Source organism: Myxine glutinosa, chromosome 4 (assembly GCF_964187855.1).
Source record: "Myxine glutinosa chromosome 4, kmMyxGlut1.1, whole genome shotgun sequence".
Lineage (NCBI taxonomy): Eukaryota > Metazoa > Chordata > Myxini > Myxiniformes > Myxinidae > Myxine > Myxine glutinosa.
The window spans coordinates 1,445,423-1,462,555 of record NC_136264.1 but is presented as its reverse complement, the minus strand read 5'-3'; the positions used below and the strand labels follow the sequence as shown (position 1 = coordinate 1,462,555).

General features: G+C 43.8%; 1 protein-coding gene across 1 annotated transcript in view; it reads left to right on the top strand.

The window, feature by feature from the left end:
- RB1 (RB transcriptional corepressor 1) overlaps window positions 1–17,133 on the top strand; it is a 286,072-nt gene that overhangs the window by 43,089 nt on the left and 225,850 nt on the right. Inside the window, exons 4-7 of the mRNA XM_068111807.2 lie at window positions 4,790–4,877; window positions 6,898–7,008; window positions 9,292–9,351; window positions 15,785–15,816. Coding sequence (XP_067967908.2) covers window positions 4,790–4,877; window positions 6,898–7,008; window positions 9,292–9,351; window positions 15,785–15,816 — 291 coding nt within the window. The remainder of the gene's footprint in view (window positions 1–4,789; window positions 4,878–6,897; window positions 7,009–9,291; window positions 9,352–15,784; window positions 15,817–17,133) is intronic.

The window sequence follows — 17,133 nt, the reverse complement described above, 5'->3', positions numbered from 1 at the left end:
CCACCTACCTTTCGGAGGTAGCTGGCAGCGTCAGGGACCCCGTCGGTCAGTCATAAACGAGGGGATTAATTCCACCTCGATAAGGGGAACAGAGGCCGACGTTGGGTTCCGTTACTATATATATATATATATATATAATATATATATATATATATATATATATAGTATATATATATATATATATATATATATATATATATATATATATATATATATATATATGTATATAGAAATAAATAAGGTAGAGGTGGATATAGATGTAGTCATCACTATTACAACACACCGACAACTCCAAAAGGTGGGAGTTGAAGTCAAAAATCCCATAGAAAACCAAGAGGACAAATCCCATAGGAAATTGAAGCAGTAGGAAATACTGGTTTCAATAAGGAAAGTGAAATACTAGACCAGCAGAAAATACCAAAAGAAAACAGTAGGGCAATGGGACCAGTAGGAGACCAATAGAATACCATATATAAATGAACAGCACAGAATAGAAGACCAATATATAAATGAACAGCACTCTCTCATGCACAGATTTATCCCATCTCGTCTTCAGTTGTCATACCCTTCCTCCCGTCCATGGTACACAGAATCTTGTGGTGAGGCTGTTGCCCTGAAACAACTTGCTTTCGTCTCCTGGAAAGCAAATCCAACGGAAGGAAGCTTCGAAAGCGTGAGCGCATGGAACAGCTTCGAAAAGACGTGACCTCGCCGTGATCTCGCGAGATCCTCTGACATCAACTCATCCTGGCAATTCTTTCAAAGTAAATTGCTCTCTCTCATGCACAGATTTATCCCATCTCGTCTTCAGTTGTCATACCCTTCCTCCCGTCCATGGTACACGGAATCTTGTGGTGAGGCTGTTGCCCTGAAACAACTTGCTTTCGTCTCCTGGAAAGCAAATCCAACGGAAGGAAATCTCATTTCCTTTCACAAAGCCCGAAACAAGTGTGTGTCCACCCTCAGGAGAGCCAGGAAACAATAGCTCACCGTTCGCAAGACCGAACTCTCTTATCTGTCTCCCTCTTCCAAATCCTGGTGGCGTCTGGTCAAATCTGTTTCTGGTGTTTGTTCCCCCTCCATCCCCTCCCTCACCTCAAACGGCTTAACGGCTGACTCCGCATGTGAAAAAGCTGAATACCTCAACTCTGTGTTTGCCTCTAAATCTTGTGTCCCAAACCCATCCCTCTCTGTACCCACCGTACCCAGTCGTACCCAGCTGCTCCTGGACTCCGTGTCCTTTCCTCCTGACAAGGTGGAAAAGTTTCTGTCAACCCTCGACTCTGATTCTGCAACTGGTCCTGACGGCATCAGCCCACGGGTCCTAAAATCATGTTCTTCTGCTCTTTCACTCCCTCTTTCTGTTCTCTTCACCCTCTCTTTTGCTCAAGGTCATCTGCCATCTGCTTGGAAATCAGCCAACATCACCGCTTTGCACAAAAAAGGTGCAAAAACAGATCCCAGCAACTACAGACCAATCAGCCTTCTCCCAATTATCAGCAAAGTCATGGAATCCATCATTGCTTCAGATATGAAATCTTTCCTCTTCTCCAATGGCTTGATCTCTGATCATCAATTTGGTTTCAGACCTGGTCACTCTACTCTGGACATGCTGCTTCTGCTTTCTCAACAATGGATGGAGGTCCTCAACGCCAAACAGGAAATTAGAGCTGTATCCCTTGACATTTCACGTGCCTTCGATACGGTCTGGCACCCTGCTCTGCTCACCAAACTCTCCTCCTTTGGTATCCATGGAAATCTCCACGCATGGCTGGCGGACTTCCTCTCTGGTCGTAGTCAACGCGTGGCCCTGAATGGGTTTCTCTCATCTCCTCTTCCTGTTCAGGCTGGAGTTCCCCAAGGTAGTGTTCTGGGCCCTGTGCTTTTTCTGGTCTTCATCAATGATCTCTCTGACTCTCTTGAAAATCCTCTCTATCTCTTTGCTGACGACTCTACTCTCTGTCGCTCCATTCCTCATCCCTCAGATCGGCAGTCTGCAGCCTCCTCACTCTCTGCAGACCTGGACAAAATCACAGACTGGGCAAACAAATGGAACATGTCTTTCAATCCTGATAAATCTCACACTCTTACGATGTCTCTCCGAAAAGACCGACTGGAAAACCCTCCCATCCACTTTCTGAATAATCCTCTCCAAGAAGTTCTGTCACTCAAGCTTTTGGGTCTCACTATTTGCCATGATCTTTCCTGGGAAAACCACATTTCAAATCTGGCCTCCAAAGCCAGTCGCCGACTGGGCATCCTCCGTCGTGCGAAGTCCTTCCTTGGCACACCTGAGCTCCTCACCACATACAAGGCTTTCATCCGCAGCTCTATGGAATACTGCTCTCCCCTCTGGTCTGGTGCTCCTGCCTCACACCTAGCCCGTCTTCACGCTGTTGAAACCAAAGCGTTCAGAATCATTGGAATCAGCGTTCAGAATCATTGGAATCTCCCGCGATGAAGCTAACTCCAAGGGCCTTTCACTCACTCACCGCAGGCAGGTTGGTGGTCTTTCCGTCTTCTACCGACTCCTCTCTGGCCTTGCCCCCCCAGCCCTCTCTGGGCTCTGTCCACCAAATATTCCTACAGGTCGCACAAGATCTGCCTGCAACCCTCTTATGGTTAAACTGCCAAAATCAAGACTTTCTGCTCACCTTCACTCCTTCATTCCTCTTTTCTCCCGCCTCTGGAACAAACTCCCTCACTCTCTTCAATCCCACTGCACCCTCCAGGTCTTTAAAACAGCTGTTCACCACCATCTCTTATCCTCCCCCATCCAAAACCTTGATCTTTTCTACCCCCGCTAATTTCGGTCCCCTTGTGTTTTATACCTCTCCCCCCCCCCCGCCATCCCCCTCCCACGCCTCCTGCCCCCAAGCCCTCTCCCTCCCACACTTCTCCCTGCTCTCAAATGTTGTGGTTGTGTGCTTCCCCTTCTCTCCCCATCTTGTCTTCCGCTCCCTCTTTTTGTGTGTTTTGTTTGTCTGGTTGATTTGTTTGTGAAATAAATGTTAGCTCTTTCACGAGCCTCGATTCAGTATACAAAAAACCAACAAAAAAAAACAGGATTAAAAATAACCAATGGACGGACATATGTGGGAAAATTACATGGCCAGACTGGGATTTTCGAAATTTTCCTGGACCCAGGTCCTCTGATAAACTGGACCATTGATGTGCTCTGCCATCATCAATTCCTTGGATACGACAACAGTCTAGATCGAGGTGTTAGGTATTCTGTCTCGCCAAATGATCTTGCAAAGGCATTGCATATGGAATTGATCAAGGCATTTGATATGGCGACAATAGGGTGTCCAAGATTCGCATCCGTACAGGAGTGTTGATGAGACTACGGCACGGTAGACACTGATCTTGGTGTCCACCGCATGATGGACACTGATCTTGGTGTCCAGGCAAATGCCAGGTTCATGCCAAAGATGATGTGTCAATCTTCAAAAGCACACACATGCTTTACCATGCCTTGATGTTACTTCGTCGTCAATCATTGCATTTTGAGAGAGGACACCTCCAAGGTAGTGGAATTTATCTACAACTTTGAGTGTCGTGTCATAGATGGTAATGGATGGGACGGTATGTGTATCTGCCTATCCCCGACATCACTCCTCCCTCGCTGCAGGCCTTTGGTAAAATGGGTGGTGAGCTGGTGCCAATGAAGGGAAAAACGGGCACAGAAAAGCGATTGAAGTGATGGAGGTGTGTGCTATCGCTCTCCCACTCTCTATTCCTTTGAGCATCATCAGGTGCAGTAGATGCAACGTGAAGTCTGACGCAGACTGGCCATGTTGTTGGCATGATGAAAGCTGCCCTTGATGTCTAAAGTGGATAAAAGTGTCTGCAAATGCTTTGCAGTGATGCCCAAGTTGGTGCCACCACTGACTTTCATGGGCACTTTTATCCATGATATAGTGCTGCCCAGGCTGACCTACAGGTGCGGTTTGATATCTGAGTGTCCTTCTCATAGCCTTAGTCTAAAAATGCTTCCCCCACAAGGCAGTGGGGATCCATTATCGTGGACAAGGGACCCATACCAGGCACATTCACCCGGAGCCAGCTGAGCCCGGGACTTGCATAGGGCAGGGACGTCACTCCCTGAGGTAGCTGAAAAACAGCTACCCTGCTACCCTACCAATCTGGACATATGGAGAGACATAATGGGAGTGGTGGAAAGAGTGATTGTTGAAGACATGGAGTAAAGTGGTGCTGTAGGTACAGGAGGAGTGTTGATGGACCAAGTGCTTCATTTTTATAAATCTTTGATTAATGCTGTTACTTATTTTCATAAATTATACCAAACTTGAGTACCAGTTCACTGGTAATTCCCTGTTTGTCGTTAAAGGCGGCAAAAAGGGTTGGCGTCAGGAAGGGCATCCGGCCGTAAAACATTGCTTCAAAAAGGGGACCGAAAAACGACAACTACCACGGTCCCCGAAAAGGCCAACCCCCGCTTTGCGGGGAAAAATGGCCTCTAAACGGTGGTTATACCAAACTTGAATTATTTTTTTTTTTAAATCCAAATACCAACAGTGGATATGTACTAAACTACACACACGGCATAATTTAACAAGAAACCACCTTTATTGTATGATAGAAATCACAATAAACATTGAGATTGCCCCAAGCTTTAAAAATTGCAAATCTGATTTTAATGTAATTAAAAATTACAATTTCATTTTTGCAAATGAACATGTACAACCTTTTATTTTAAGATTCCTGCTTTAGCCAAAGCGATGACAAGGTTGCTCTCTTCATTATTTCCTCTTCCACATTTCAGAGAAGCTGCAAACATGGCAGAGCTGCTGGAACAGCTCTTGAGGCTTGTTGGTGCCTCACCCTCACATGCACTACTTGTCTATTTTGATGTGAGTATTCTTGCGAGTTCGTTGGGTGTCGGCAAACCCCCGGAGGTCCAGTTGGCTATCTAAACGGATTTTTTTTCCATAACTTTAATTGGTCAAATATCCATTTTGCTGTGATTCAATCACAAAGAATAGCCAAGTGATAAGCACTTAATTGCCACTGAAAATTTACTTTGTTTAAGCTCAACCATCCACCATGGATGTGTGGTAAATGAAAGAGGGAGACATCACTTGTTACAAAAAGAAACATTTGTTTCATTACTGCACTCGTATTACGACAGCTTCACAATTTGTATAAATGGAATGATTATACAAGCAAACATAGGTTATCAAAATCACAAAGAAATCTTAAATTATTCACTTTGATAAATAGTTTGGCATAATTATAATTAGCATTTCTTGTCTGTGCAGAGAGAAACAAAAAACATGAAACTTAGACGCAATTCAATGATTGCATGAAAGTTAACGTTGGGAGCTCTTCTCTCGTTCACCGGTTTATCCCATACCATCATTTTGGATTCATTTCCTGTCACTCGACTCTGGACATGCTGTTGCTCCTGTCTCAGCAGTGGTTGGAGGCCATCATTCTCAATTAGTGGTCAGAACCATCTTCTTGGACATGTCTCGGGCATTGAATACAGTGTGGCGTCCGTCCGGCTTTGCTTGCCAAGCGCTCTGCCTGTGGCATTGAAGGACGCCTTCATTGCTGGATTTTTTTATTTCCTCCACTCAAGCAGTCAATATGTTGCTGTCAATAGAACCCTCTCCTTCCCTCTCCCAGTGGAGGCTTGACCTCTCCCAAGGCATTGTGTTGGGTGGGCCCAGTCTTCTTCCTCATCCATATAAATTACCTATCCGATGCTCTGGAAAACCATCTCTTTCTTTTGGCAGCCCACTCCACGTTGCGTCGAACAATACCCCATGAGTCTGCTAAACAGACTGCACCTGCATCACTCTCTGCTGATATGGAATTGATTGGATGCTGGTCTGATAAATGGACCATGTCCTTCAATCCTGAAAATTGTCACTGTCTCACCGCGTCACTGCAGAAACATCGTCGGATTAACCCACATGGCCATTAACATGGTCAGCCACTGGAAGAGGTTCAGGCTCTTGAGCTTTTAAGACCTCAACTTCAGACATGACCTATCCTGGGCCAAGCACATGCCAAAGCTGGCTTCAAAAGCTAGCTGCACACTGGGCATCATACATCAATCCAAGCCTTTTCATGGAAAATCAGAAATACTCAGTCTACAAGGCCTTTGTCCATTGTTCAATGGAGTACTGATCTCTCCTAGGGGCTTGTGCCCCAGCATCTAATCTGTCTCTCCTGAGTTATGTGGAATCTAAAGCCTCAACATTATTGGGATCTCCCTTGACGAAACTGAAGCACAATGTCTGTTGTTTTCACATCGCAGGTAAGTCGGTGTTCTTTCTGTTTTCTACCGTCTCTTTTCTGACATTGTTCCCTCCTGCTCTCTCTCTCTCTGTTCTCCGAACCCTCTCCATCAACTCCAGGATGCACATGTTCTTCCAGTAAACCTCTCCTGGTTAAACCTCCAAAATCCTGGTTGTCACTGCACACTTCAACTCCTTTACTCCTCATTTCTCCTGCCTTGCAGAGGTTGTTCTTCCCCAGGACTTCAAGGAGGGAGTGCACCGCTACCTCATGTCATTCCATATCTGAGCCAAGTCTTTATTGCACCCATTAACCCTTCCTTTAACGTTAACACAATCCACATTTTTGATAATTTCAGTGTTTCCTCTCCCCTTATCTTTTCTGTTCAATTAGTCCCTTGCCAGTTGTGCCCAATTATTGCCCTGCTATCCCACTGCCAATTTAACCTTGCTCTTCCATGAGCCTCACTCTTGTCGAGAAGAAAAATTAAAGGCAATATATTAATTGCTGAAAATGTGTTGTCGAATTAATTGAAAAGCCATTAAAACATTTTATGCAGTAACTGGAACCTGCATCAATGATAATTGGAAATGCTATTTTTTGTTTTTTAAATATCGGAGCCAGAATTGCTCTTCAAACCCAAGCCAGAATATCCTCCAGGGTCTGGATGATCGGCAGGAGCTCATCAGACAAGGTTTTCAACATAAAGTGAATCCAAGCCTCAGCTTTCTGCAGGTATTTCACCATTATGATCAGTGTCACTTTGGTAAAATATTTTGGATTATAAAACACAACCAGCTTGTTAAAATTATATGAGAATTTTAGGCTCGTTGCTCGACACAATTGTACTACTTCTTTGTTGTTAGCCCTTCCCCCATGCAGCGGCAGATGCGGTTTTACAATCGCATGTGTGCATGTGTATTGGTGCGTGTCAATGTGTGTCCGGGCCATAATTTCTTCTTCTTTTTTTACCATTCGAGATTTTGTGATCAAAATTTGAACAAACCTTTATTATGAGAATACAGAGAAGACAAATTAATAATTCGGTCAAAATGTCAAAGGGTAAAGTCACAGTGAGTACAAATTTCTCTTTACAAGACTGCCGGGTTTTGTAGTTGTTTCTGTGTTTCTTTATTAGTCCCCTACCGGTGTACACCGGAGGGGACTATAGGTTTGCACGCCATCCCTCCGTCCGTCCGTCCGTCCGTCCGTCAGTCCGTCCATCATGCAAAGAACAGTTTTCCGGACTTGTTTTTCTAAACGCTTAATGCTAATGATTTCAAGCTTGGCACATGGTTTGCTCATGATAAGTTACAGATTAAGTTCGAACTTCACGACGTTTCGATCATTTTTGACAAAGTTATGGCACTTTGAACTTTGGGAATTCTGATGATCCTTAACTCAGTGCCATTTTAAGTTTTAATTTCCTTTTAAAAATATTTTCTCTGCAATAATAGGACCGATTGAGATCAAATTTTCACCATATGAGGGACTCGGTCTGTAGAATATTTTAATGGTAATTATGACGTCACGGGTCACGTGGTTCGGCCGCCATATTGTTTTTCGTGAAAACACAAAAAACCCCTGTTCTCTGCAACGGCTGAACCGATCGAGGCCAAACTTTGCAGGCAGAATCACATACCCATGACGAACAAAAAAGTCAGCGAGCATAACGTTATGCGTCACATGGTTTCAGAGTTATGACGTTTTTAAGCATGAACCTTTAAAACCGAGCTCCTCCCTCATTTTTGATCCAATCGAGGGGAAACGTCAGGTCTGTTCAGCATGTCAGTCTACTAAAATGTCCTTTTGGAATTTGCGATAGGGCACGTGGTTTGGCAGATATCGTTAATTAAACGAAAATATATTTTTAAAATGGATATGTCTTGTTTATTCCAGAGTTCTCCTCAAGCCGCACCGCACGCCCTCAGCCTCGTCTCGCGAACGTCAAAAGCGCGACACAGCGTGCGCTTTCGGGAGGGGCAGAGCCAAGCCGAGCAACATATATATATATATATATACACATCGATCATTGATCGTGAACCGGAAAATATAATAAATTACTGATATTTAGCGACTCTAAAGGTTCTTTATCAACAACTTATTTTCTCGTGCTTCTGCTGACCTGTCTGCAAGGTGTATAAATCGAAGTCCCGAGTGCGAATCACAGGTGAGCCCGTCCTGAGGTAATTAGCGATTGGGAACGATTCCGAACCTGTGGGTAAATAACCCTTGGTAATTTCCCCAACAGTTTTCCGGACGACAGACTGCCGGTAGTGGACATGTATTGCAGCGCAATACTCAGAATGCTTGTTTTGTCTGCTTGCATTTTGAGATGCTTACTGGTTTACCATTTCAGGTTTTGTAATCGTTTTCAACAAATATTTATCATGAGAACTAGCGGGCCCTCCCACCCTGCGGGCGGGAGTACCCTTCGTGGCCCACCTTTGATGGACAATGTGCTGCAGCGCATTCTTGGAAATGCACTTCATAATTTTGAAATATATTTTATTGATCACAACATATCATCACATTTGAATGCGATCGCATTCAAAGATTGCAACACATTCTTGTGACGTTTATTGTGATGACGTTTTCTGCTGACACAAATGGTGACAATGGAGACGTAACATGTTTATTAAACATTTCATCATATTTCATATTAAATTATTTTCATTTATAGTGGTTTGTCTGTGGGCCAGTGTGCCCATCTAGGCCCACCTTCAAAAGCATGAGGAACGATGCTGGTTAAAACTTGCACAATCATTGTTTGCTGCCACGATTAATCAACATGTGAAGGGAAAAACAGGCACACCTAATTGGTTGATGTCATGACCAATCGACTAATGAAGGGAAAAATGGGCACACCCAATTGGTCAATGTCATGACCAATCGACTAATGAAGGGAAAAATGGGCACACCCAATTGATCAGTGCCACAACCAAGTTTTGTATTTTTACTCTGTTTTATTTCCTTTGATTCTCCTTTCCAATTCCTTTTCCTCCTCTTCCCTACCAGAAGCTATTTCAATCTGTCCACAGTCTCTACTTCCATATGATGGAGTCCATCTTGCGTTTGGTAAGAATGTCTTCATCGTTATTGTGATTATTATTTGTTACTGACAACAATGGTATGCCTGAGATCAGCTGCTTATCACCATTAAATCAACAGCTAAAACCTTCAATTGTGTTGAGTTTATAGTCATGTTGACTTTACATTGCAATCTAGAGCAAGTCACAGAGTGCAGTAACAGTGAATGGATATCTGACTGATTGGTTCAGTATGACAGTTAGGGTCCGTCAGGGATCTGTGATGTCACTCCAGCTCTTCAACATGCTGCACGCAATACATGATATGCCACAAGGAGTTCACATCCAAGGAAAACTTGTGTCAAACCTACGATTCTCAGACGACATTGTCTTGCGAACAGAGACCGAAGAAAACCTGCAAATCCTCGTAAATTGTGTTTCCAGCAGCAGTAGTGCTCTGAACATGAAGATCACCATCACAAAAACAGACACAAGTCATCAGTAGGCACTGTAGAGGGAAAAGTTGAGTCTCATCCTCAAAGACCACCGGCTCAAAGGTTCATTGAATCGTTTATTTTAAAATATTATATTTATAGCGCAAACTATCATAATGTGCACATCTGATAGGAGAGACGAGCATGTTGCCTGGCCGACATCACAGCTTGCTCTGGTGACAGTCTCAAAAAGTAGTCGTCATATACCTTCATGTCCTCAAACAGGAGGAAGGGATATTTGCATAGCTGCCTGAACCTGAGGGCAGCAAGTTGCTTGATACAATGGAAGTCCGTTTCACCGCATGTTTGCAAAGAAAAGATATGCAGATTGTAAAACAATAATCAGAGTGAGGTTGCATTTCAAGTTAATTAACTTTCAAAAGTTAACAATGGTCAATTTGACCTCTAGATGAGTCACAGAGGGCATGCAAGCCTTTGCAAATAGTTGGTATTGTATGAAATGCAGATTAGATCAATAGGACATGTAGATTACCAGATACCATTCGTAATGTCAGACATTCTGGTGCCAATGTATTTTCCTCACCCAAGTAAAGCATTTATATCTACACATGTTTAACATGTTACAAGATTTCCTAAATCCTATTAACATGTATTTCAACATTGTACAGATTAATTCATCATTGGGAATACATAATCTCAATGCTATATTTCATGTACAGATTAATTCATCATTGGGAATACATAATCTCAATGCTATATTTCATGTACAGATTAATTCATCATTGGGAATACATAATCTCAATGCTATATTTCATGTACAGATTAATTCATCATTGGGAATACATAATCTCAATGCTATATTTCATGTACAGATTAATTCATCATTGGGAATACATAATCTCAATGCTATATTTCATGTACAGATTAATTCATCATTGGGAATACATAATCTCAATGCTATATTTCATGTACAGATTAATTCATCATTGGGAATACATAATCTCAATGCTATATTTCATGTACAGATTAATTCATCATTGGGAATACATAATCTCAATGCTATATTTCATGTACAGATTAATTCATCATTGGGAATACATAATCTCAATGCTATATTTCAAATTACAATACATCACATAGTAAAAATGAGTCGTATAGATGAATTCAACAGTGGAAATACATAATAACACAACAATATTCATCTATACCTATGTCCCCATATTTTACAAATTAATTTACCATTGCTTGGTTTTTAAGGAACCATGACAAGAGGTGGTCTAACATTGCCTCCGTAAGAGCACAACAGTGCATGATTTCTATATTGAGTCGGTCAGAAAGATAATAATTTGGTCAGGGTGCCTGGAAAGTGGTACACAGTATAAAACGAATTGACACTACTAGGAAGGACTCAGGAAACTTAGGGAGAAATTACAAGCAAGTTAATTATTGTGTGGTGTTTTCTGAGAAGGAGAGTAGTCGAATTATCGCTAATTCGACTACTCTCCTTCTCAGAAAACACCACAGAATAATTATTTTGCTTGCAATTTCTCCCACAGCACCACCCAAATCAAATTAACGTCAATATAAAGGGCATAGTTTTAAAACAAGCCTGGGAATTTACTTATCTGGGGGGGGGGGGGGGGGTACCATATCACAGGATGGAACAAGCACCGAAGACATCAAACATAGAATTGGGAAAACACTGGAGCATTTGAGCGGCTACAAAGCATTTGGACAGCAAAAGACATCCATGACACCAACGTTTAAATGTATAGAGTTCTGGTTCTCACAATCTTGAGGTATGGGTCAGAAACCTGGACATTAAAGCAAGAAGATGAACATCGACTCCTTGTTTTTGAAATGGCGTGCTTCAGAAAAATAATGGTCCTTGGAGTAAAACACACAATAACAGAGAATATAACACAAAGAAGGCTTACATTCTGTGGGCACATTCAAAGGATGTCCCAGAACAGACTTCCAAAAATCCTCATGTAAGGAAGAGTGAAGGCCAACAAAGAGATGGATGGGCTGCATTAAGGCAGATTGCAGGGCCAGACAAATAGCGTCATTAGCGGAGGCACAAACATGGCTCGAGATTGAAGTCTGTGGCGACGGATCATCATTGTGGAACAGATGGACAGGGAGGACAGGGCCGCTGCTCCTGTGTCGACGCCTTAGATAAATAGATATGATAATTGTTGAGATTGTTGTTGTTTCGGATGCAGCCTGTGGCTGCTGGTTTGCATCATTTTTCTGGAAGCGCGTGCCCCAACATAAACGGACACATATAACAATAAAGCGAGGGGGAGACAAGATGGGGGGAGAGAGAGAAGCACATAAGCACAATTGTCGAGAACATTGGACATTGGGAGATCTGTGGAAGGGAGAGGGCTGGGGGGTGGGGCTGGAGAGGGGTGTGGGGGGGGGGGGGGTGTAAGGGGGAAAAGGTATAAAACGAATTGATACTACTAGGAAGGATTCAGGAAACTCAGGATTCAAACTCAGGATGGTAGGATCCCAAGCCACCACCCTAACCGTTAAGCCAACAGCACGCTATTGTGGAGATTAGGATATTGCTTCATTCTAAAATGCTTTGGGACAGTTTTTTTTTTTTTTTTTTTTTTTTTTTGTATACAAGATCGAGGCTCGTGAAAGAGCGAACATTAATCACACAGAAAGACAAACAGACACATAAAACAAATAACATCGGGAGCGGTAGACAAGATGGGGAGAGAGGGGGAAGGACACAAACACAACATTTGAGAGCAGGGACCGAGAGACATGGAGACATCGAGAGATCTGTGGGAGGGAAAGGGCTTTGGGGGGGAGGCATGTGAAGGGGGGGAGGCATGTGAAGGGGGGGAGGCATGTGAAGGGGGGGGGGGGTGGGAGAGGTATAAACATATGGACACTGCCAGGATTTCCAGGAAATAAGTTGGAATTTCAAACAAGGTGGATCTGGGGTGAATTAGTGGGGGTAGAAAAGATCAAGGTTATGGATGGGGGAAGATAAGAGATGGTGGTGAACAGCTGTTTTAAAGACCTGGAGGGAGGAGAGGGATTGAAGGGAGTATGGGAGTTTGTTCCACAGGCGGGAGAAAAGAGGAATGAAAGAGTGAAGGTGAGCAGAGAGCCGAGATTTCGGCAGTTTAACCATCAGAGGGTTGCTGGCAGATCTTGTGCGACCTGTAGGAATATTTGGGGGACAGAGCACAGAGAGAGCTGGGGGAACAAGGCCGGAGAGGAGTCGGTAGAAGACAGAAAGACCACCTACCTGCCTGCGGTGAGTGAGTGAAAGGCCCTCAGAGATAGCTTCATCGCGGGAGATTCCAATGATTTTGAAAGCTTTGGATTCAACAGCGTGAAGCCGAGCCAGGTGTGAGGCAGGAGCACCAGCCCATAGGGGAGAACAGTATTCCATTGAGCTGCGGATGAAAGCCTTGTATGTGGTGAGGAGCTCAGGTGTGCCGAGGAAGGACTTCGCATGACGGAGGATGCCCAGTCGGCGACTGGCTTTGGAGGCCAGCTTGGAAATGTGGTTTTCCCAAGAAAGATCATGGCAGATAGTGAGACCCAAAAGCTTGAGTGACAGAACTTCTTGGAGAGGATTGTTGAGAAAGTAGATGGGAGGGTTGTCCAGTCGATCTTTTCGGAGAGACATAGTAAGAGAGTGAGATTTGGCAGGATTGAAAGACATGTTCCACTTGTTTGACCAGTCTGTGATTTTGTCCAGGTCTTCAGAGAGTGAGGAGGCTGCAGACTGCCGATCTGAGGGAAGAGGAATGGAGCGGCAGAGAGTGGAGTCATCAGCAAAGAGATAGAGAGGATTTTCCAGAGAGTCAGAGAGATCATTGATAAAGACCAGAAAAAGCACAGGGCCCAGCACACTTCCTTGGGGAACTCCAGCCTGAACAGGAAGGGGAGATGAGAGAAATCCATTCAGGGCCACACGTTGACTACGACCAGAGAGGAAGTCCGCAAGCCATGCATGGAGATTTCCATGGATACCATAGGAGGAGAGTTTGGTGAGCAGAGCTGGGTGCCAGACCGTATCAAAGGCCCTTGATATGTCAAGGGAGACAGCTCTGATTTCCTGTTTGGCATTGAGGACCTCCATCCATTGTTGAGACAGCAGAAGCAGCATGTCCAGAGTAGAGTGACCTGGTCTGAAACCAAATTGATGATCAGAGATCAAGCCATTGGAGAAGAGGAAAGATTTCATATCCGAAGCAATGATGGATTCCATGACTTTGCTGATAATTGGGAGCAGGCTGATTGGTCTGTAGTTGCAAGGATCTGTTTTTGCACCTTTTTTGTGTAAAGCGGTAATGTTAGCTGATTTCCAGGATGCTGGCAGATGACCTTGAGCAAAAGATAGGGTGAAAAGAACAGAGAGAGGGTGAGATAGAGTGGCAGAGCAGGATTTTAGGACCCGTGGGCTGATGCCGTCTGGTCCAGTTGCAGAATCAGAGTCGAGGTTTGACAAAAACTCCTCCACCTTGTCAGGAGAGAAGGACACAGAGTCCAGGAGCAGTTGGGTTCGACTGGGAAAGGTGGGAACAGAGAGAGATGGGTTTGGGACTAAGGATTTCGAGGCGAACACAGAGTTGAGGCATTCGGCTTTGTCACGTGCGATGTCAACTGTGTGGCCATTTGAGGTAAGGGAGGGGATGGAGGGGGAACAAACACCAGAAACGGATTTGACCAGACGCCACCAGGATTTGGAGGAAGGAGACAGGTTTGAGAGTTCATTCTTGAGTGAGGAGAGATAGTGCTTCCTGGCACTCCTGAGGGTAGACACACACTTGTGCTGAGCTTGGTGGAAGGAACTGAGATTTCCTTCAGTTGGATTAGCCTTCCAAGAGGCAAAGGCAAGTTGTTTCAGGGCAACTGCCTCACCACAAGATTCAGTGTACCATGGACGGGAGGAAGGGTAAGACAATTGAAGGCGAGATGGGATAAATCTGTGCATGAGAGAGATCAGTTTGCTTTGGAAGAATTCCCAGGAAGAATTGATGTCAGAGGCAGTGGAGATGGGAGACCAATCCAGACGATTGATGGCTGCTTGAAGACCGTCCCAGTCGGCCTGAGTGAAATGCCAGACTCGTCGACGCTGAGGAGGCTCTCTGAGAATGGCCAGAGAGATGTCCACTTTGACAAGCACATGATCAGAAGAACCGATTGGAGCAGAAGAAGAGCAGCAGACATTAGCAGGGAAGTTTGTCATAACCAAGTCTAGAAGAGAAGATACTCCATTGGCTGAGATCCGGGTCGGGAAATTGACAGATTGTGTCAATCCCAGTGAGTCACAGAAGTCCTTTGCTGAGGTGCCATGACTAGTGAGAGAGGAACCCACACCCAACCAGGTGGCATGATGACAGTTGAAGTCACCACATATGAGGAAGAGAGAGTTGGGATGAGTGGATAGAAGTTGGTCCATGTCAGTTGTCAGTCATTCTCAGTTACTCAAAAAGATACCGACTAAACAGCTCAGAGTTTGACATTTCACAGTTATTTCCTTCTCGCAACCATTTGTGGTTTTTAGAAGAAAATGAGAAGTGGAATAAGTATGAGAAATCGCTGCAGTGCCTCACCATAAACCACCATCCTGGAGTGGCAATGTGCAATTAGTCCTAAATTGGTGCCTAAATTGAGACAGTAGAAAGACTTTAACACCAAGATTATAAAGATTAATCCAATCTTTATGCAAAATACTGTTGGGTAGAAATGGAGTATTTGCCTTGTACGGTATTGCTCTGCAATGTTTGCTGAGTGCTCCTCGTAACTTAAGGTTCATTTTTCATTTTCTTAATTCATTCAAGAATCACTGTGAATATGCACGTTCTAGTTGCTGTGCTGCACTCATGATAGAGCATTGAGTGAATTTGATTATGAATACGTTTATGAAATATTGTTTCATGAATATATGCATTAAAATCGATGCCCAGTCAAATGGTGAGGTGGTTGTTGAATATCATGTTATTTCTCTCTCACATGTATTACATGCCTGCATTTGCCCTCTCTCAGGAACAGGAGAGGCTCTCTGTGCAGGATTTCAGGTGAGTTATTATTTTATGTTAAATGGAATACTGTACAGTACTAAAAACAATAGACTGTCCCCAAATCAGGGCATCTTTTTTGAGACAGACGAAGCAATCCTGTATATGTCACATTCAGATTGAATTGCCATGAGAAAGTTGTGCTTTTGTATGGAATGGCAAATGTGTTACATTTTTCCACAAGCCCTGCCCCGATAACATGTGATTAATTCGAATAAACTTCTCATAGTTTCCCAAATTTCCAGGATCCCAAATTTCCAGTATCGGTACCACCCGGGGTGACGAATTCTCTTTGGTGTTTTTAACTTGCTATATGTCTTTAGTTTGCATTTTGATATGATAGCCCTTGCAGACTCACAGCTTTTAGAGTTTATCACTTCTTGTAATGGACATGCCCCATGGATGAAAGGCACGAACACACACTTTACCACTATCGTTTATTCTCACACCACAATCTTTCTGTTAAGAATCTTTTCAGTCACAGACAAGCATAAAATACCACATAGGGATCCTTTCTTACCAGTATCACGAATGTAGGCAGTCATTCTCGTACATAAAGGCAGATTATGTCGATGAAGTGGGTTGTTTTCAAAAAAATTCGAACTTAACTTAACAAAATATTTATGCAAGTTGAACAAAATATTTATGTTTTTGTCAAGTCACACCCTGTGACAAATCAGACTCTAGGTTTCCTGTTTTAAGCAAGGTCTTTGATTCAGTAGAATCAACATGCATCCATGACACTTTTTCTTTGGCTCTTAACATTATTAAATGAAGTACAGTTTCACGTTTCTGTTTGTGCATAATTATGCCACCAAGTTATTCATCATCACCGTCATCCATATCAGAGGCAGTTAATTCCACTTCTGGCTCTTCTTCACTGGCTTAGTTGCTGCACGTTTGTAGTTTGCATGACCGCACACATTTGCAGAAGAGCAGCTGCAGCACAGCATCTGGTGCAGGCGAGCCATGCATCCACTCAACAGCCAGCTTCCCATCCTCATCAGTTGTCCAACCACAGTCCTTTGGGCTTGGAACATAGGGCTGGCTCTGCAGACATCTCCTCCAGATGGCAGCTTGATAGTTTGCATGGTGAGCATGCATGAATAGACAGTCCTCACAAGGAGGGAGTTGACTTGACTCAACTTCTCCACGTCTGGCACAGAACAGTTGGTATCGAAGCTTGTTGACTTCAGATGTGCGGCTAGAAGGCATGTACATATGGCAGGGTGGCACCTTCATCCTTCCTTGGCAGGGTGGCACCTTCATCTCTACTTGGTGGATCCATCATGTACACCTCAGGACGTCAGCACACTA